At 45.6% G+C, this 20,048-nt stretch overlaps 1 protein-coding gene, 1 long non-coding RNA gene and 1 other non-coding gene across 4 annotated transcripts; all 3 read left to right on the top strand.

Annotated features, from left to right (window-relative positions):
• The first annotated feature begins 57 nt into the window (after positions 1–57).
• On the top strand, positions 58–129 carry trnam-cau (transfer RNA methionine (anticodon CAU)). The gene has a single exon. It is a non-coding gene; the product is annotated as a tRNA-Met (tRNA).
• A 1,460-nt stretch (positions 130–1,589) lies between these two features.
• Positions 1,590–12,345, top strand: prdm11 (PR domain containing 11). 2 transcript variants are annotated; one of them, XM_005470241.4, is made up of 7 exons: positions 1,590–1,925; positions 4,032–4,108; positions 5,570–5,829; positions 5,930–5,997; positions 6,434–6,621; positions 7,367–7,858; positions 9,104–12,345. In XM_005470241.4, exons 2-7 carry the CDS (start codon positions 4,081–4,083, stop codon positions 11,257–11,259), a joined length of 3,192 nt encoding a protein of 1,063 aa, XP_005470298.1. In that variant the 5' UTR covers positions 1,590–1,925; positions 4,032–4,080; the 3' UTR covers positions 11,260–12,345. The 2 variants fall into 2 exon arrangements, with proteins under 2 accessions (XP_005470298.1, XP_025764817.1); XM_025909032.1 differs by lacking the exon at positions 1,590–1,925 and adding an exon at positions 1,932–2,311.
• A 1,838-nt stretch (positions 12,346–14,183) lies between these two features.
• Positions 14,184–17,934, top strand: LOC112847381 (uncharacterized). The gene is made up of 2 exons (XR_003220896.1): positions 14,184–16,852; positions 17,804–17,934. It is a non-coding gene; the product is annotated as an uncharacterized LOC112847381 (long non-coding RNA).
• The last annotated feature ends 2,114 nt before the right edge of the window (positions 17,935–20,048 follow it).

Below are 20,048 nucleotides of genomic sequence, written 5' to 3'. Positions count from 1 at the left end.
ATGAGAGTCGTGGTATGTGGTCTTTATATACAGACCAGTGAGGTCTTTTTCACAAGCAGCAGAGTGGCGCAGCGGAAGCGTGCTGGGCCCATAACCCAGAGGTCGATGGATCGAAACCATCCTCTGCTATGGTTTTGGGTTTTTTTGTGTGTTTTTCTTTGCATCACTGTCGTTGCCGCCTCTGTGTAAACTGTCCGTTTTGTATCATTTGTTCAGTAAAACCGCAGACACCTGTTGTGCCGTGTGTGCCGCGTTCACTGAGCTCTGCAGACATTTACCCCGAGCCTCGTGGACGTTGCGGAACAAACGGCTAAAAACACGATCGAAGTTTTTCCATATTAAGCTGAACAAACCACCAAATGTTCCCCCAAATGTGTAACTGCACTAATAGATGAGACGTGGCTCAGTGGCGCCCCCTGTCGGAGGTGGAGGATTAATGCCGCTGGAGGTGTTGAAAGTCTGAGGAGCTAACCCGCTTGACCGGGGCACCAAACACCAACAAGCCTCCGTCCATCACACGCTTAGACAAGCTCAGGAGGAGCTACTCTGTGTCTCTGTGGATCAAGAGAAAGCATAAGAAAGGACAAAGGAGTTTGCAAAGAAAAGCGTCTGGACTTCTTTGAGTTGCTTGAAGACGTTTCACCTCTCATCCGAGAAGCTTCTTCATGAGCTCACCCGAAACCCTGGCTGATTAGGTCCCACACCCGCTTTCACACCTTGGCGCATGTGATTAGAGGATCACCAGGGGGTCCTTTGTCCCTCCTTGGGGGGATACTCCCACTGGGTTTAAATCTGGGACTCTCGGCCATTTGACCTTAGAACTGAAGAAGCTTCTCGGATGAGAGGTGAAACGTCTTCAAGCAACTTAAAGAAGTCCAGACGCTTTTCTTTGCAAACTCCTTTGACTACGATGACCTGGATGACTGAGAACCTTCACAGACATAAGAAAGGACAGCTGAAAGGTGGAGGTCACCCATACACAGGCAGGTGAAGAAGGGAGTGAAGGCAGGGTGGAGACCAGTGTCAGTGATGAATGGTTTGCAGACGGTGGAGGTCAGCATGTGCAGAGGAGGGAGACTGAATATATTAGACAAATGATGATGAAGATGGAGAAGAGGAGGGCCTCGGAGGAGGTTCATGGATGTAGTGAAGGAGGACGTGCAGAAGGTTGGAGTGACTGAGGAGGGGCTGGAGGTTAATGATGGAGGTGGACATTTTTCTAATGTCTGTAAATAAAAAAAAAGGAAACCTCAGCATCTTTAATCCCAACTGGAACGTACCAAGTGTCACTTATGGGGAGGGCCGATGGAAATGATGAACACCGGTGATTTCTGAACCTGAAACTGTCGGCCGTGTTTCTGTACTCTGATCAGTTTTGTCACCAGTGTGTTTCACAGCTGATTACAGCTTATCGATCCTTCCACGAGACCGAAATGTCCCTGTCCCAGTGATGGAGGTGATGAAGTTACATTAAAAAAATAAAATAAATTTTTCCTTCACATAAGAAAGGGAATTCACTGTGTGTGTGTGTGTGTGTGTGTGCGTGCGCGCGCGCGCAGGGGCACTCTGTGAGGTGACCCGGTGAGCCCGGGATCCTCGGCGGGTATGCAGCCTGCAGCTGGCCGGGGATGAGCGCTGATAGGCGGACTGAGCTGTCCTGTCCGCCTCCCCTCCCGGCCTCCAGCCTCCGCAGGCATTTGGTGAACTTTAATTTTTGCGCACTTGCTTTCTTCCGTTTTTCCATGTCATTTCCTGTGATAAAAAATGGTGGTCACAGCTCGGGGGAGGCGACTGAGTCGGTGCAAAAATTAACGCCAAACTTGTGATCTGCGGGCAGCGGCGGAGCTAGCGGCCGGGGGAGGGAGCAGAGAGCGCGGTTCACCCCGGGGAGAGGCTCCGAGTCCCCGCTGCGTGTCTGCACGAAGGTGGGTCCGTGTCGGTGGCCACTGTGGCCAGTGAAAATGGCTTCCGAAAACTGCAGGCAGATTGCCAGCTGCCTGCAGATCGAAGCAGAGAAAGCGTGGCGCAGATCCGAGCCCGGCCGCGCTCTCTGCGGTAATCCGCTCCTGTCGGCCGCTAACCTGCGCAAAGTTACAGCAACTTTAGTCTGCCGCGTTCACGTGTCCGTGGAGCTCGCAGCGCACATTCAGAGTTACTGTGTCGGAGCTTCGTGAAGCCACGGAGGGATCCGTCCGAAACCCACACACTGATCCCGGGCATCTGTACCTGATCGATGCCGTAGATCAATACCTGATCACACCCACAGCTGCTTTGTATCTAAATCAGATAATCCAGTGTTCTTATCACCCAGGTGATTGACTATTATCTTTCCAGGTAGAGTGTGGCTGTAGCAGGGTTATTATGGGATGCATGAAGCAGCAGCAGGACCCTTCAGAGTGTTTACTGCAGGCTCTGCAGCTTTGCATGATTCACTGTTCAGAATAATCCTTCTTTGTGAAACACTGGCCCTGCTCCTGTATTCTCTAACAGACCACTTTCCTCTGATTGGCCAGCTTCTGTAAGCCTCCCGAGGGGCAGCGCCATGTGTTTGTTCTGTGATGTTTTAGGTGTACCAGCAGGGCTGAGGCTAAAAAAAAAAAAAAATCAGCAGTTTTTTTCTCTTATTATTAGAAAACTATTCCAGGAAATGAGCTTTTGTTTTGGTATTAAATGAACATTTGGATCCAGAATGATTCCCGTGTTCGCTGACAGTGTGACGGTGCGTGGGACTCCTGCAGCTCCTTGATGAAACGCAGGCGGTGTGGAGAAATGTGAAAGATAAAAAGAAACGCTTAAACCATGTTTCGGTCTGAGAGGTCACACCTGTGACCTTCACCTGTCCCTGATTCTGAAAACCTGAGCTTCAGTTTGTGAAGAGAAATACGAGTATGAATATCTAATAAACTGAACTATGGGCAGAAATCTGTGCCATCAGAAACTGAATTTGAATAAGTTAAATTTGAATCTGAATTGTAACTTGAATAAATGCTTTTGAAAACTGAATTTGAATTAGTCTAATTTGAAATTGAATTTATGGTTTGAAAATGATCATCACTAAATTGAAATTGAATTTTATATATTGAAAATGAATTCATTTGCTTTGAAACTGCATTTTATCCTTTAAAAATTCAGCTCTCGAATAATTTCAGTTTCACTCTCACCATTCAGTTTCAGTTCCAAAATTCAGTTTTTTGGGACTTACATCCGGTTCCGGTTCAAGAGCGCAGATTATGCGCTCTAATGAATTAGACTAACTATTCACTGTAGCTAAAGTTATTAAGTTCGCTAAAGAGTTGGGATGCTTTGTAAGACATAAATAAAGCTCAAATACAAAGGTTTGGACACTGTTTTGCATGTTTCCCTACTGTAGGGGTCTCTGCAAGCATACAGGGCTCTGACAGGGTACAAGATGACAACTTTGGAATTCTACTAGAAACAGTCGATCATATTTGTTTGTCAAAGCTGAATCCAGGGCAAACTAGGCTAAATTAGCGTTTTTAGCTAACAGCTACAATAAGCATAAAAGTTACTGTACGGCTATCAATTGTTAACATGACGCTTGTTCTTATACATGTAATACATTTATTACCAACCTGAGAGTTTATCCGCTGGTCATTCGACATGACGAATGACTTCTGAAGTCTTAATTCAGCTCAAGACGCTGTAGATTCCCGTCAGTAACACTTTCAGTCCGCTAGTAAAGAGTAGTTCTATTAATCTGCGCTCGTTTACTCTTGAACCGGAACCGGATGTAAGTTCCAAAAAACTGAATTTTGGAACTGAAACTGAAATTATTCGAGAGCTGAATTTTTAAAGGATAAAATGCAGTTTCAAAGCAAATGAATTCATTTTCAATATATAAAATTCAATTTCAATTTAGTGATGATCATTTTCAAACCATAAATTCAGATTCAAATTTAACTTATTCAAATTCAGTTTCTGATGGCACAGATTTCTGCCCATACTGAACGTGCTGCGAGAGCAGCAAGCGCCTCCCGTGACGCTCTAACGACTTTGTTTATTTTCCACAGACGGGCGTGAAGTGGACGACGGGCCGGATTTCACCGTCATGGTTCCACCATGAGCGAGAACTTGCTGGACCTCTGGTGTAAGCTTCATGTCTGCTCCCTGATTTGTCCCTAAAGCTTTATGTGGCTGATTGAATAATGAATATTTTAACGTTTCAGTTCCCAGGCGCGTGCTCGCGGTCTGAGCCCTAACATGTCGTCATTATCACGCTGAAACATGGAGCTGCTCATGTGTTTCCTGCACACGTGTATTTGTTCAGTGGTCTGATTCTATCATAACATGTTAGAAAAGCTCTGTTTGTGCTGCCAGTCACAAACGTTTTACCTCAAATACTCAAAGATTTGGTAAAAACCTTCTGTCCTCTCATCTTGGACGTGAATGTCAGGGTCATTTCGGGCTTCTAATCATTTCTTTGACCTGTTTTTTGGATTGTACGCCTTTATTGACATTAAAGAACAAGTCTGAAGTTCTCTTGGGTTTTCTCTGGTCCAAAGTACACGTATAGGCTCAAATATATACAGACCCTACGTAATATTTGGTCACTTAGCAAGTTACCATCAGCAGTCTTCTGACTTAATCCTGTCTGGATAAAACAGCCCAGAGCGTGATGCTACCACCACCATGCTTCACATCTGCAGTGTTCTCAGGTTTCAAAGCCTCACCTTTGCTCCTCCAATCAGCTCCATCTTTGTCTCGTCTGACCATCAAACTTTTCTCCAGAAGTCGTTTGGCTCGTCCACGTGGGCAGCTGCAAATTTCTGTCGAGGTTGAAGGTGTTGATTTTTGGAGCAGGAGCTTATTTTTTGCTCAGTCCATAGAGACGTGAAACTGGCTTCACTGAGGACAGTGATGCTGGTGCTCCAGCAGATTCCAGTCCATGTCAGGTTTGATCCTGGATGGTTCCTGAACATCCGAACCAGTTTCCTTTCATCTGAGGGGGACAGTCTGGGTCTTCTCCCAGACGTCAGTGGTGATAGATGTGAATAACCTGTACTTATGTGATCCTGGAACATTGTTCAGAAATGGCTCAGAGAGACTTTTCCAACTTGTAAATCTACAGTTCTGCTTTTAGATCTTCACTGAGACGTCTTGATGCACGCTCAGTCATCCAGGTAAGGAAATCCCAAAAGGCTGATTCTGTTCATCTGGACGTTTTCAGTGGGAGAAACGTTTCATCATCATCATCAGGTTACTCCTTCAGTCTCAGCTGACTGCAGGTCTCCAACCTTATAAACGGAACATCTGCATAATAACTGACACTAGCACCACTGACGAACGACGTGCTGTGAGGTCGGTTTCATGACGCTACGTCCAGATGAACAGAATCAACTTTCTGGGACTTCACTGAGTTTGTTGGATTTTCCCTTTGTCCACACCTGATTTGATGATTTCATTATTTGCACTTCTGCTCTGGTTCAACAACATCTATATCTCTGTGCAATCAGAATTTTCTTCAGACCTCAAATCTTTCTAAAGTAATAATCTGTTATTAAAGAAGAAGATTTGGAGATAACCTTTATCTGCTGGGTTTGTCCTTCAGTCTGTGAGGAGTGTCAGGACTGTTTCCACAAGGAGTGTCCGTCCCACGGGCCCCCGCTGTTCATCCAGGACACGCACGCAGCCCCGGGGACAGCCAACAGGGCGGCGCTCACGGTCCCATCGGGTTTAGAGGTGTTCAGTGAGGAAGACGAGGTAGATGTTCGCTGTGTGGACGCGATCTACCCCAAGGGGGCACTGTTTGGGCCGTATGAGGGAGAGCTGGTGTCCAAGGACAGATCCTCAGGATTCTTTTCATGGATCGTAAGCTCGCCACAGACACCAGTGTACAACCAGTTTACAACTACTTTCTTTTTGTTCCGGGACACGCCACGTCTGAATCCGTTTGCTTTCCCGTTTTCAGATTGTTGATGTGAACAACACTTACCAGTCCATCGATGGCAGCGATGAGACCAAAGCCAACTGGATGAGGTGAACTTTAGTCTGAGGTTAACGTCATCCATCACTGACGCCGTTTGTTTCAGTTGTACAGACGGGTTCTCTTCTAATGAGCCAACATCTCTTCATACGTCTCTTTTTTCTCTTTAATTTCATTTTAAATTTACAGCTGCAATTTTTTCTATTTATTTACTTACAGTAGCTCTAACACACCATCACACAGCATGCCAGAGAACGCCCCTCTCCAGGCTTCTGAAAGCTGGCCAATCAGAACAAAAGGTTTCTAGGGGGTGGGTCCTTGGCAACGCATTCATCACCTCATTAAAACCACATAGATTTGTGAACTTTTGAACTCTTAGTGGGAGGAAATCTGATTTGCAGGAGTTACTGAGTTATGTTTCAGAGGTCAGACTGATCCGTGACAGTCTGTCCTGGAGAAACGACCCTCGGCTTTTCTGTCTATCACCAGGTACGTGCGGACCTCGTCAGAGGAGAGCGACAGGAACCTCACGGCGTTTCAGCACGGTAAAAACATCTACTTCAGAGTCTGCCGGGCGCTGGTGGCCGGAGAGAAGCTGAGGGTCTGGTACAGCGACGATTACATCCGACGACTTCACTGCGTTTCTCAGGAGAGCATCGACCGCAACCTGGACACAGGTGAGGAGGCACTCAGGTGAAATATTACAGCAGGTAACACGAGACACAGTCACTGAAAATATATGATAAGTTTGAAAATCTCTTCAAGGGGCGATCGTGGCTCAAGAGTTGGCACCTTGTCTTGTAATCGGAAGGTTGCCGGTTCGAGACCCGGTCGGTCGTTGTGTCCTTGGGCAAGACACTTCACCCGTTGCCTACTGGTGGTGGTCAGAGGGCCCGGTGGCGCTAGTGTCTTGCAGCCTCGCCTCTGTCACTGCGCCCCAGGGCAGCTGTGGCTACGGTGTACCAGTGTGTGAATGGTGGATGACTGAATGTAGTGTAAAGCGCTTTGGGGTTCATAGGGACTGAGTAAAGCGTTATACAAAAACCATTTTGGAATTTGGGTGAAATCTCCCCCTTTTGTCCATCATATATATTTCCCCTCTGTAATATTCTGGATATTTGTAATTAAGCTATTTCTATATATTAGAGCCTTTTCTTATATTTTGTAAACTTTGTAATATGTTGTATTATTTAATTAGTTCAGTCTGTTACTGTTGTTTTCTTGGAGAGACTGTGACCCACATAGTTTCCTCAGGGATTATTCTGATTCTGATGCCCTGCTCTTAGCTCTCCAGCAGGTCGTGCTGTTTCACTGTTGCTATCCTGGCTGCTGGAGTCTTTCTGTGGATCACTTTGTCACCTGTAGAGCACTTTGAACCCACTTTTAGGGGCTTTAAATGCCTAAAAAACGGTTTTCTTTCAGGTCCTGGGAAAGACTTTAAGTCCCGGTGCCTGCAGTCAGCTCTGCAGGGCAAACTGAGCAAACAGCTGAGCGAAGAGTCCGACGGCCAGCCTCCGGCCAAGAGAAAGAAGATCGACCTCATCTTCAAAGACGTCCTAGAAGCTTCTTTGGAGGAGTCTGGTAAATTCAGGTCCCGGTCTGGCCAACCCAGCGAGTATAAAGTACCGGCCCTGGTTTCCAGGTTTGATTCCTCTGAGACCGGCTTCGGCATTCCCAACCTGAAGGTGGAGGAGAAGGAGGAGGAGGAGAACCAGAACACAGAGAAACCCTCCACCTCCTTCTGCCCCAACTGTGTGAAGCTGAAGAGGAGGATCCTGGAGCTGGAGGAGGAGCTGTCCCGTCTCCGAGGAGAACAGAGGGACGCTGCTGCTTCGGCGACGTCCGAACAGACTCAACCCCAACGCGATCAGGCCCCACCGCACCCCGAGCAAGGCCCCATCGAGGATTTTCAAGGTATGTGAGAGAGCAGGAGGGCAGATGTTCTCTGCAGCACAGCACGGCTGTGTTTGACGTGCAGAGGTGTAGCAGGTGTGTTTGTTTCGATCACCATTCAAAGCCTCATTGACACAAGAAAGACTTTGAAGGTTCCTTTGGCTGTTTGTTTCCACCACAGTCCCATAAGATTATCACATTAGTTAATACGTGCAGACCTTTGCACACATCAGCCACTTTATTAGGAACACCTGACAAGTAAAATGCAGTCTAATACAGGGAACTGAATACAGATCAGTACATACCGCCCACTGACCTCAGTAATGCATTTAAGTGTACCTAATAAAGTGTCTGGTGAGTGTAAATGACAGAAAACTCAACCGATCAGCGATATGTGTCGCTGCAGGAGCCACTCTGAAGTCCACAGAGCCCAAGTTCACTGAAAGGAGTAAAAACTCTTTTGTTGGGACGGAAAATTGAAGAAAGTATCCGTCCGTGAGTCATTTGGTACCGGGCCGCGAGAGTTGAGGCTCGGGTGTGAAATTTATGGTTTTCGGGGTTTTTATCTTTTTTATCGTTAACTTGGTTTCCCTGAGTCTTTCCCCGTGTGTTATGAATAAATCCTGTTTTTTGGTACTGGTTTTATTTTGTTGTATTTATCTGCAACACCTTAAAGGCCGGTCGGTGAAAATACTGTCGGACATAAGCCGGTCCGTGGTGCCAAAAAGTTTGATGACTACTGTTTTAGACGGTTCTTGGTTCAGTTCAGTGATGTCATACAGATTGTGATACCAGACAGTTTATTCAAATGTGCCAGCACTGCTGCTAGCTGCTGCAGTTCGTCAGCCTGTTGCGTGGTCATCACAGACTGCTAGCTCAGCTGATGGTTGGTGCCGAGGCTGCCGCCTCTGTCTTCTGTCAGAAATGTGAATGAACATACAGCCGAGTGCCGTCCTGAGGAGCTGGCTGTCCTGTGAGCTGTGGAGTGATTGTTACTATGACAATCATGACAGCAAAGATATCTGCCAAACACGAGGAGTGCTCTGAAGCACGTGTGAATCCTGTCTAATGGTTTTGAAGCGCTCACTTTGATGCTCCCCACTGTGTTTAGAGCAGAGAAGAACAGTTGAGATGTTGAGATGAGCCGTCCAGCCTCAGAAATCTGCTTAGCTGCTTGATAAAGTCATTCATTCTGTATGATATTAGACATTTGATGCCACTTCAATGCTGGTTACTCTCAGAAGTTGAATACGTTTCTCTTTGCAGGGATGGAGCCCTTGACACCCACTCAGGTGGTTCTGGATGAAGACGACCAGGATGTGGACTCTGCCGATGAGTCCATTGCTGCAGATCTTGTGATATCTCCCGAGGACTCGTCGAAACTTTCCTCCGGAGGAGGCAGACGGATTCGACGCTTCAAGCAGGAGTGGCTGAAAAAGTTCTGGTTCCTGCGTTACTCGCCAACCCTGAATGAGATGTGGTGCCACGTGTGCCGCCAGTACACCGTCCAGTCATCCCGCACCTCAGCTTTCATTATTGGCTCCAAGCAGTTCAAGATCCACACCATCAAGCTGCACAGCCAGAGCAACCTCCACAAGAAGTGTCTGCAGCTGTACAAGCTGCGCATGCATCCGGAAAAGACCGAGGAAATGTGCAAGAACATGATGCTGCTCTTCAACGCAGCGTACCACCTGGCCCTAGAAGGGCGGCCCTTCTCCGACCTCCGTTCACTGGCAGAGCTCCTGAAGAAGTGCGAGCTCAAAGTGGTAGATCAGTACATGAATGAAGGCGACTGTCAGATCCTCATCCACCACATCGCCCGGGCTGTGAAGGAGGATCTCGCAGAGAAGATGCGTCTGTCTCCCTTCCTGAGCGTCATAATGGACGCCCAAAATGATGACCTTTTCTCCGACATGGTAGCAGTGTATGTCCAGTTCGTTACCAACGAGGGCTCCCCAAACACAGAGTTCCTGTCCTTGCAGAGACTGACCGTGGCCAATGTGGATGGGTATCTCCAGGTCATGGATCGTGCCTTCGGTGTCCTAGGCCTCCGGTTTCAGGACTTGCTGGTGGTCGGTTTGGGGGTGGACGGCACCAACATCTCTTCAGGAATGAGAGCAAACCTTTACATAGCTGTCCAAAAAACCTTTCCCTGGATCCTCTGTCTTCCCATCATGATCCATCGGCCACATTTGGAAGTTCTGGATGCCATCAGTGGAAAGGAGCTCTCCTGCCTGGAGGACCTGGAAAACAACCTCAAACAGCTTCTCAGTTTTTACCGCTATTCCCCTCGCATGATGGCCGAACTGCGATCCACTGCGCCAACACTGTCAGAGGAGACGGAGTTCCTAGGAGACATCAGAGCCATACGCTGGATCATAGGAGAACCAAATGTCCTCAATGCGCTCATCAAGGATTACCTGGAGGTCGTCGCACACCTTAAGGAGATCAGCAGCCAGACACAGAGGGCTGACGCTGCGGCCATCGCGCTCACCCTCCTCCAGTTCCTCATGGACTATCAGTCAGTAAAGCTCATCTACTTCCTGCTCGACATCATAGCTATCCTGTCACGATTGGCCTTCACCTTTCAGGGAGAGTACCTGCTGGTGTCGCAGGTGGAAGCAAAGATAGAGGAGGCCATTCAGGAGATAGGCCAGTTGGTGGACTGCCCTGGAGAATATCTGCAGGAGTTTGAGGAAAATTTCAGAGAAAGTTTTAACGGAGTTGCCTTGAAGAACCTGCGCGTTGCCGAGTCCAAGTTTCAGTCCATCCGAGAAAAGATCTGCAACAGGAGCCAAAGCATCCTGTCTCAGAGGCTGGACCTGCAGAGCCGCTCATTTGCCAAAGCTTGCAAGGTGCTGGACCTGTCCACGTGGCCCAGCAACCACGAGGACCTGCAAGCCTACGGGGACGAGGAAATCAAGATTATATTCAACCACCTGGAATCGATTCCCACCGCGGCCCAGGAGGGCTCCCAGACGGAGGCCAGAGGCAGCCTGGTGGTGGAGTGGAAGGATCTGAAAGCAGACTACTACAGTATGAACGGTTTTAAAGAGGTGATCGGCCACATCTGCAGGTACAAGCAACGCTTCCCGCTGCTGAACCGCATCGTGCAGGTCATCAGGGTCCTGCCCAGCTCCACAGCCTGCTGCGATAAGGGCCGAGGGTCTCTGCAGAAAATGTGCAAGAACAACCGCTCTCGGCTGACCCTGGAACAGATGAACGACCTGCTGACCGTGGCCATTAACGGACCGCCCATCGCAAACTTTGACGGGAAGCGAGCGTTGGACAGCTGGTTCGAGGAGAAGTCCGGCAGCAGCTACTCGCTCTCAGCTGAGGTGTTGAACAGGATGTCGGCAGCTGATCAGAAATGCGTGCTGCACAGCGTTGACGTCAACGCAGAATTCTACCCTGATGTGTAACGGGCAAATCCTGTGCTGCTGAAAGACACTGGTGTGCAGCCAAACAAGGGGACACACTGAAGGAATACCAAGTCCACTTATCTCAAAGTAAAAATTCACATACTTGTGTTTGGGAGTGAATTCAGAAAAGCTGTGATGTCACAATTACTGCCACCAAATTCAGCTGGAAAAACAAACGCAGCCAATCGGTGCAAAAAGGCAGAAAATCAACATCCCAAAAATTCCCCTAAAAACTCGAGAAAACCCAAACGAGCCATGAGAGTGAGTCTTAACCTTCAGTGGCCTTTGGCTCATTCAGTCATCAGGTTCTGAGGTTCTGCACGGCCACCAAAATGTTTGTTGTGAAATTTTAGCTTCATATTTCAAAAATGTTTCAAGATATAGAATTTTAAAAAATGATCTGTAGACTTACTTCCAGAAGCTTTTATCGTTTTTGCAGTTGAAATCTGAGGCCATGTTTGAATATGAATATCTCCAAAACTGTTAAATGTTAAAAATACAAGTTGTGGGACCATTTGCTCTCAGAGGTGAAACGTCTTCAAGAAACCTGGAGGCCAGTCGCTTTTCTTTCCGAGCTCCTTAGACGACCGTGACCTGGTGAGAACCTTCACAGACGTAGTGATATAAAACTTTTCATATGTGAAAATAAACTTAGCAAAACAATTAAGACTCGTGAAAAGGGGATTTCTAGCTCATTTCACACGATTGGCAGTCGGATACAAAACCCCCCAACCCAACTCTCACCTTAACACCAAAACTGCTGGAGACAAGCAGAGGATCAGCAGCTGACTGGCAGAATGGATGCTGCAAGAGCTGTAATGTACATAAAAATGCTGCATTATTGTGTTTTTAATATGTTTTAGCCTGAATGATCAGATTCTTTAGGGCAGAAGAAGCGGTAGGTAGAGTAGGTCTTGAAAATATACGTACATTTCAGAGTTATAATTGGAGTTCCACCGGGAAACTCCAGAATTCAGTTCTGTTTGGATTAGGCGATGCATATTTTTGTTTTTGTCATATTTGTTCAATCCAGTATCAAAGATGAATGAAAACAGACTCTACAAACTCTCTGCCCCAAATTACAGATCCTGACTCATTTTTTTAAATGTTCAGTTCAATTTTATATACACAGCATCAAATCACAACAACAGTCTGCTCAAGGCGCTTTATATTGTAAGGTAGACCCTACAATAATACATACAGAGAAAAACCCAACAATCATATGACCCCCTATGAGCAAGCACTTTGGCGACAGTGGGAAGGAAAAACTCCCTTTTAACAGGGAGAAACCTCCAGCAGAACCAGGCTCAGGGAGGGGCGGGGCCATCTGCTGTGAGAGAAGGAAGACAGGGTGAAGGATGTTCGTGTTCAAACATGACCTCAAAGGCCTGAAAGTGGGTGAAAATAAATATTTAACATACAGTGGCTGCAAAAGTATTCGGCCCCCTTGAACTTTTCCACATTTTGTCACATTACAGCCACAAACATGAATCAATGTTATTGGAATTCCAGGTGAAAGACCAACACAAAGTGGTGTACACGTGAGAAGTGGAACGAAAATCATACATGATTCCAAACATTTTTTACAAATAAATAACTGCAAAGTGGGGTGTGCGTAATTATTCAGCCCCCTGAGTCAATACTTTGTAGAACCACCTTTTGCTGCAGTTACAGCTGCCAGTCTTTTAGGGTATGTCTCTACCAGCTTTGCACATCTACAGACTGAAATCCTTGCCCATTCTTCTTTGCAAAACAGCTCCAGCTCAGTCAGATTAGATGGACAGCGTTTGTGAACAGCAGTTTTCAGATCTTGCCACAGATTCTCGATTGGATTTAGATCTGGACTTTGACTGGGCCATTCTAACACATGGATATGTTTTGTTTTAAACCATTCCATTGTTGCCCTGGCTTTATGTTTAGGGTCATTGTCCTGCTGGAAGGTGAACCTCCGCCCCAGTCTCAAGTCTTTTGCAGACTCCAAGAGGTTTTCTTCCTGTATTTGGCTCCATCCATCTTCCCATCAACTCTGACCAGCTTCCCTGTCCCTGCTGAAGAGAAGCACCCCCAGAGCATGATGCTGCCACCACCATATCTGACAGTGGGGATGGTGTGTTCAGAGTGATGTGCAGTGTTAGTTTTGCGCCACACATAGCGTTTTGCATTTTGGTCTCATCTGACCAGAGCACCTTCTTCCACATGTTTGCTGTGTCCCCCACATGGCTTGTGGCAAACTGCAAACGGGACTTCTTATGGTTTTCTGTTAACAATGGCTTTCTTCTTGCCACTCTTCCATAAAGGCCAACTTTGTGCAGTGCACGACTAATAGTTGTCCTATGGACAGATTCCCCCACCTGAGCTGTAGATCTCTGCAGCTCGTCCAGAGTCACCATGGGCCTCTTGGCTGCATTTCTGATCAGCGCTCTCCTTGTTCGGCCTGTGAGTTTAGGTGGACGGCCTTGTCTTGGTAGGTTTACAGTTGTGCCATACTCCTTCCATTTCTGAATGATGGCTTGAACAGTGCTCCGTGGGATGTTCAAGGCTTGGGAAATCTTTTTGTAGCCTAAGCCTGCTTTAAATTTCTCAATAACTTTATCCCTGACCTGTCTGCTGTGTTCTTTGGACTTCATGGTGTTGTTGCTCCCAATATTCTCTTAGACAACCTCTGAGGCCGTCACAGAGCAGCTGTATTTGTACTGACATTAGATTACACACTGGTGCACTCTATTTAGTCATTAGCACTCATCAGGCAATGTCTATGGGCAACTGACTGCACTCAGACCAAAGGGGGCTGAATAATTACGCACACCCCACTTTGCAGTTATTTATTTGTAAAAAATGTTTGGAATCATGTATGATTTTCGTTCCACTTCTCACGTGTACACCACTTTGTATTGGTCTTTCACCTGGAATTCCAATAACATTGATTCATGTTTGTGGCTGTAATGTGACAAAATGTGGAAAAGTTCAAGGGGGCCGAATACTTTTGCAGCCACTGTATGAAGCTAAAGTTTCACAGCAATCCTTTTACAGGTCCAAACTTTGGATCGTGAAACCGAGAGCCCACGGGACTGAGATGGACTGAAGAAGCGTTTCTTCAGAGCTTCATCCTGCAGTCTGCTCGTTCTGCTCGTGAACATACGAAGCTCATCATCAGCTGCACACGATGCATATAAGGGAGCTACAGAAATACACGTTATGAAGATGAAGGTGTCTGGAGACCAGAGAAAATGTCACATGACCTTTTAACATCCACTCAACTGGAAACTTACTAAGACGAACTCCGGGGTCAGACTCTCTGTAAGAGGCGTGATCTGACAGCTTAAGTATTCTGGTCTCTGTGTGAATGGGTTGCAACCTAATCTCGACCCAAATGAACAAAAATGACCGCAAATTGCTTCAAAACGTCCCAAATTGATGCAAAACGACGCCCAAAGGGCTCAGAGAGACCCACGACCTCCACGGAGACACACAGACTCGCCACCGAGAAAAAACCGTCCACAGGGAGGCGGTGGAACAAGAAGCACAAAAACAAGCGATTGAAGACGAGCTGAGCGTGTGCCGTCGTGGTCATGTTGCTTTCACGTGTCCGTGCTCAGCTGGGAGCCTCCCACTCTGAGCTGCGCTTGTTCCGTGTGATAATGAAGCGCTTGTTGCCACGATAACAGACAGTTTGACATCGGGAACAATCACGGCTCTCTGCTTTAGCTCGTCTGCCAGCAGCTTATTCAGTGTTGTGCCTGACAGGAATGAAAAGCTAGAGTGTAAGGATGTATAAAGGCTTTATATTTCTATTAGAAATGCCCTGCTGCACATGGTCTATACTGTGGTGACTGTATATACTGTAAATGCTGCGGAGCCTGTTTTTAAAGGACAGTATTTTTCTTTTAAATTGGACGATTGTGCCAAAATGATCGAATGCAAAGAAAAAGGTGCTATCCTGCGACGCTTCGCTGTACTTTTGCCATATTTGTTCAGTCTTTAGCACAGCCAATGATCTATTTTAAAAATGTTCCCGATGCCATTTTCCACTGATGTTCTGCAGGAGCAGTTCAGCTTCAGCCAAAGCTTCAGAGGCGTTTGAACAGCTGCATGATCGACTGCTGCTTTCAGCTCGTTCCTAAGTCTGTGTTTTATAATTATTATAAAGGTTTTTTTGCTCATGTTTAATGCAGAAATAAATTTGCCATGATCAAAACGATCAGCCTGACTTTTTTTTATATGTGTCTGAATTTAAATTCATATTTTTGAGAAATTTCTCATTTTTAAAAATGATTTTGCTTCATAAATACGAGCAGCTGATTTTCAGAGTCCTCAATAGTTTGAGTAGTTTTTCTCAGACTGTATTTAAAAGATGGATGCAGCTGTTAGTTCTACAGAGAGGCCAGCAGGGGGCGACTCTTGTGGTCTGATTGTATAGAATTATATTTAATATATATTTTCATGAATATTGTTCATATTTTCATACAGTTTTATTTACACTATTTAAAACATGTTTTCCTTAAATTTTTCAGAAAACATTTAATCATATATTCTGATAATTCATGAATTTGAGATTTAAGCAGATGGCCCCGCCCCTCCCTGAGCCTGGTTCTGCTGGAGGTTTCTTCCTGTTTAAAGGGAGTTTTTTCTTCCCACTGTCGCCAAAACGCTTGCTCATTATTATTGTAGTTTCTTTGCCTGAGAATATAAAACGCTTGTTGTGATTTGGTGCTATACAAATAAAATTGAATGAATTAATATTTTTGGTCATATAATTGGTCAATAACAGTCTGCTTTATCGTTTAGTAATTTTAAAAAAAATAAATCTTTGGACATGTTTTTCTGATCTGCGTGAGAATGTTATTTGAATATTTTGGTTGAAATTTATTACTATTCATGAAATGTTTATTTTCACCAGTCAAAAACAATTAAAAATATTTTTTATTTCATTCTTTTTTCTGTGTTTTTCTAATATTTTCTAAAGTAAAAAAGCGAGATACTAATTTATTTAATTGCAGATTATTATTTAATGCTCTCAGTTGCAGTTTTGAGGTATTTTATACTGAGTTAATACTCATCTGTGGAGCCCCGCAAGGGACATTGAAGAAAAAAATTAAGATAACGTTTTGCTCATCTTCATTTTTTTCTCCATTGTCCTTTGCGGCGCTCTGTACTCATCTTATACTTCATAATAACATTTAAAATGAACATTTTCCCATCACTGGACAATGTTACACATTTTTCGATATATTAGATGCTTTTTTTGATACTCAGCTTCCAGCTTTTAAAACAATGTTCCTAATACTGCAGGTGCTCCGTGATTATTATTGTTTGGATGAACTGATTAGATGACGACCTTAGCTGAAGTTTTCAGTAATTAGTTCAAGAAAAAAAAATTTAACTAACAAAAAGTAAATGAAGCAAAGACGACACATCTTCTTTCTTTGTTTGGTGGTGTTTACCAATGACTACATAATGATGTCATTTTACTCGCTGACGACCGTTTTGCTCCGGACAGATCTGCGTCACTAACGCTCAACCAATATCGGTGTGCGCACTCAAACACCTGCCACTACGTCACTTCAAGCTGCTGAAACGTCATCAGGATCTACAGGTGAGCTCCTGTTTGTGAGCATTTTACGTGACCTCAGTGTGTGAGTCTCCGTGTTTACATATCTTTGTGGGGACCGAACTTTGGAAGTTTACTATACTTATGGGGACCAACAGTCCCGTCCCCACGAGTCATCTTTGAGACTTAAACTGTGGTTTTAGTGTCAGGGTTAGAGTTCAGGCTGAGGGCCAGGCATTCATTTTAGCTGGTTAGGGCACTCAGCTAGGGAAGGGTTATGTCAAAGAGATGTCCTCACTAAGAAATGAAAACGAGTGTGTGTGTGTGTGTGTGTGTTCCAGTTTGTCGGTGAGCCGCAGCTAACCTGTGCATCCTGCACTCAGCTGCAGCAGTTGAGTTGGTGCTCATCGGTTTGTGCTGCAGGAAGTTTGCCAACATTAAAAACCAGATGAGGACATCACAGGTCCAATACTGGATTTCAAAATCAGGACATTATGTGCAAGCTTTAAACGTCCAGTTATCGGATGTCCCTGAACTCTCCTGACCTTTGAACCTCAGCTCTCGGGTCACAGACACACTGTATGACAAGCTGCACACACAGTGTGTTTAAACCCGCTCCTCTGTAGGCGCTGAGCTCACACCTGCACTCAGCTCAAAGGTTTCACGCTTACAGCGAGCAGTGACACACAAACCTGTTTCACTTCAGTCTAAGAAGCTCTGACTGACTTTGACAGTGAAAAGCTGTTAAACCTGAGCACGTCATCACAAACGGCTCTTCTTCACTTGCTGAGTTTCTTTGTTTGTCTCTGGGAGCTTCTGTTTGGGGTTTTTTAAGACTTGTGGTCGAGCGCCTTAAACCAGTGGATTTTACACAGTCATATGCATCTGTGTGTGTGTGTGTGTGTGTGTGATAGGTTTAAGCATTCAAAATTAAATTCAGTGTTCATATTTTTCCACATTTCCTGACTTTGTTTTTATTGGTCTCAATTTGAACAGGTGCTGCTTTCACCTGATAGACGATGTTCTTTATTCTACAGTTAAACACGTCAGGCTTACAGACAGAAGCATAATCCACTGATATGTGCCTTATAGATCGATACAGACTGACTACAGGACGTGACACGAAAGCGTCTTTGTTCTCTGTGAAAGAAAAAAAACTGCAGAGACTTCCATCTTTAATATACAGCCCACAGCAGGAGGTGAAGGGTCAGAGGTCAGAGCACTGAAGCTGTACTGAAGCAGAGTTTCCATCCTGGATTTTTTGGAGTATTTCTCCGTCTCCTGGAAACGGAGAAAGCAGCTTTCCTGCCGAGCTGTCCGGCCGCTCCCAGGCGGGCAGGAAGCAACCGGACGCTGCCGGCGCTTCCATGTCAGAGGAGCCAGAGCTGCTGCTGTCAGCCGGTCAGAGAGCGACTGGACGCCGGCTCACTGTGACGTCTTTGTCAGCAAGTGAAGTGCGCTTTGTCTGCAGCTGCTGACATCACCTGCAGTCAGACATGCAGCTCACGAGAGGGAAGCTTCAAATGTAGACTGTACTTAAACGATGGACGCCTGACACCACTGCAGGTATTTATTACGCAGATTCTGACGCAAAGTCCTGGGAGCGCTGCTTTTCTTCAGCTGCAGCTCGATGCACAACTCCGACCTCTGCTGGAAACAGCGGCGTGGACGCTGTCGTATAAGGCAGCTCGGGGAGGGTTGGGGGTCAAGACAGACGCGCCAGCACTGCTCATAGAGGGGCGACTGTGCGATGTCCAGCTGCCGCCTGAAGTTGCACACACGCCTTTGTCCAAACACTCATTTTGACTGAAGCCACTCGAAGCTGCCAGCCGAGGATTGGTGTGAAGCACACAGTGCAGGACTAAAGATGGACACCCACAGCATAATGGAGCCTCTGTGTCCCCTCCATTACCCAACCAAGAGGACGCTCTCTGTTCTGTGAAGTAAAGATTGAGCACATAGAGTAAACTGATCACACTCCTTTAACCTCTGACCCCTTTAAGGCTGTCGAACAGACGTCAGAAACCGGAGTTTCTCTCTGATGAAGGTATCCTGTGTAAAAGTGGCAGCCATGTTTCTTTTACGTCTATTGTGACGTCAGAACGGCGCACAGGAACTTTATTTTGGGTCCTTTCACTTATTTCCTGCTTTTCTGCAGTGAAACGGATGCAGACCTGGATGCTGGACGCTTCAGACGGCAGCCCGGCCACGTCTTTAAAAACAAAACTAGATCACATGATCCTTCACCTCTTTTCTTCTTTTTCTTTTAGTCAGCGCTTTGATTATTTCACCTTGGTCACTTTTTAAAAATCTGTTTATTCTTTTTTTTTTTTTCCTGTGGAAACACTTTGGAGAGCCTCTTCTGGCTTCAGATGCTTTACTTGGCTGCAGGTTTCTCTCTCACCTCATCATCACTGCTTTCTCTGCTTCACCTGTTTCCTCACAGAGGGAAACGGGGCGGGGCTGAGTGCAGGCAGCACAAAGCTGCTGGTTCCCAATGACTCTGATTTATAAACTGTCAGGAATAGAAATATTGTCCTGCTATTAGTTGCTGCTATTTTTATAATCATCATTAACATTTCAGTGTTAATAGTGATGTTGCTTTCCTAGATGCATTCAGATGTTCAAACATATTGGTATCATATTAGTCTTTATTACAGGTCCAGTAAAAAACCACTTTAAACTGTTGAGTTGAATCTATCACCCGAAGTGCTTTTGAATTTATAATTTTAATGTTTATGCAGACTGCAGGGTGAAAGAGTAACTCTGTGCTAAAAGAAGACAGGAAGTTATATGTCTTTGAAGTTACATGTTTTTGCAGGAAGTGAAACCAAAACCAGAGTTTTGATGATGCTATTATCATCTTTTAGGCATTTATACGTCTGATTAAGCTTTGATTAAGTTTTAAGTAGTTGTAGTAGATTGAAATATTTGTTTTATACATTTTACATAGAAGTTAAGATCATCACAACACAGGATGGCCTTAGCCTGGTTGCCTAAGTGAGGTCAACTAAGGTGCAGAGAGCAGATGCACACTCTGTGCACGCGCAGAGACATACACACACACTGTTAGGGTGTAGGTGAGAGTTGACTGATGAAGCAGTAGATGCACGATGCGAGAGCTGAGCTGGCTTACGGGAAACCACCGGAAAGAAGATGGAAGCCAGTGTACTTTTAATTGTGCCTTAGGTTGTCGAATAGAACATTTGTGGTTTTGAAGCTGGTGTATGTGATGACGCAA

Source organism: Oreochromis niloticus, linkage group LG7, assembly GCF_001858045.2.
Source record: "Oreochromis niloticus isolate F11D_XX linkage group LG7, O_niloticus_UMD_NMBU, whole genome shotgun sequence".
In the NCBI taxonomy this organism is placed as follows: Eukaryota; Metazoa; Chordata; class Actinopteri; order Cichliformes; family Cichlidae; genus Oreochromis; species Oreochromis niloticus.
The sequence above is the reverse complement of the archived record's forward strand: the minus strand, read 5'-3'. Positions and strand labels throughout refer to the sequence as shown.

Bases quoted from the DNA above. Each gene is read 5' to 3' on its own strand.
- prdm11 (XM_005470241.4), top strand. From the start codon at position 4,081: ATGAGCGAGAACTTGCTGGACCTCTGGT. The intron at 4,109-5,569 runs GTAAGCTTCATG...TTTGTCCTTCAG, and splicing joins GAACTTGCTGGACCTCTGGT to TCTGTGAGGAGTGTCAGGAC. The intron at 6,622-7,366 runs GTGAGGAGGCAC...GTTTTCTTTCAG, and splicing joins CGACCGCAACCTGGACACAG to GTCCTGGGAAAGACTTTAAG.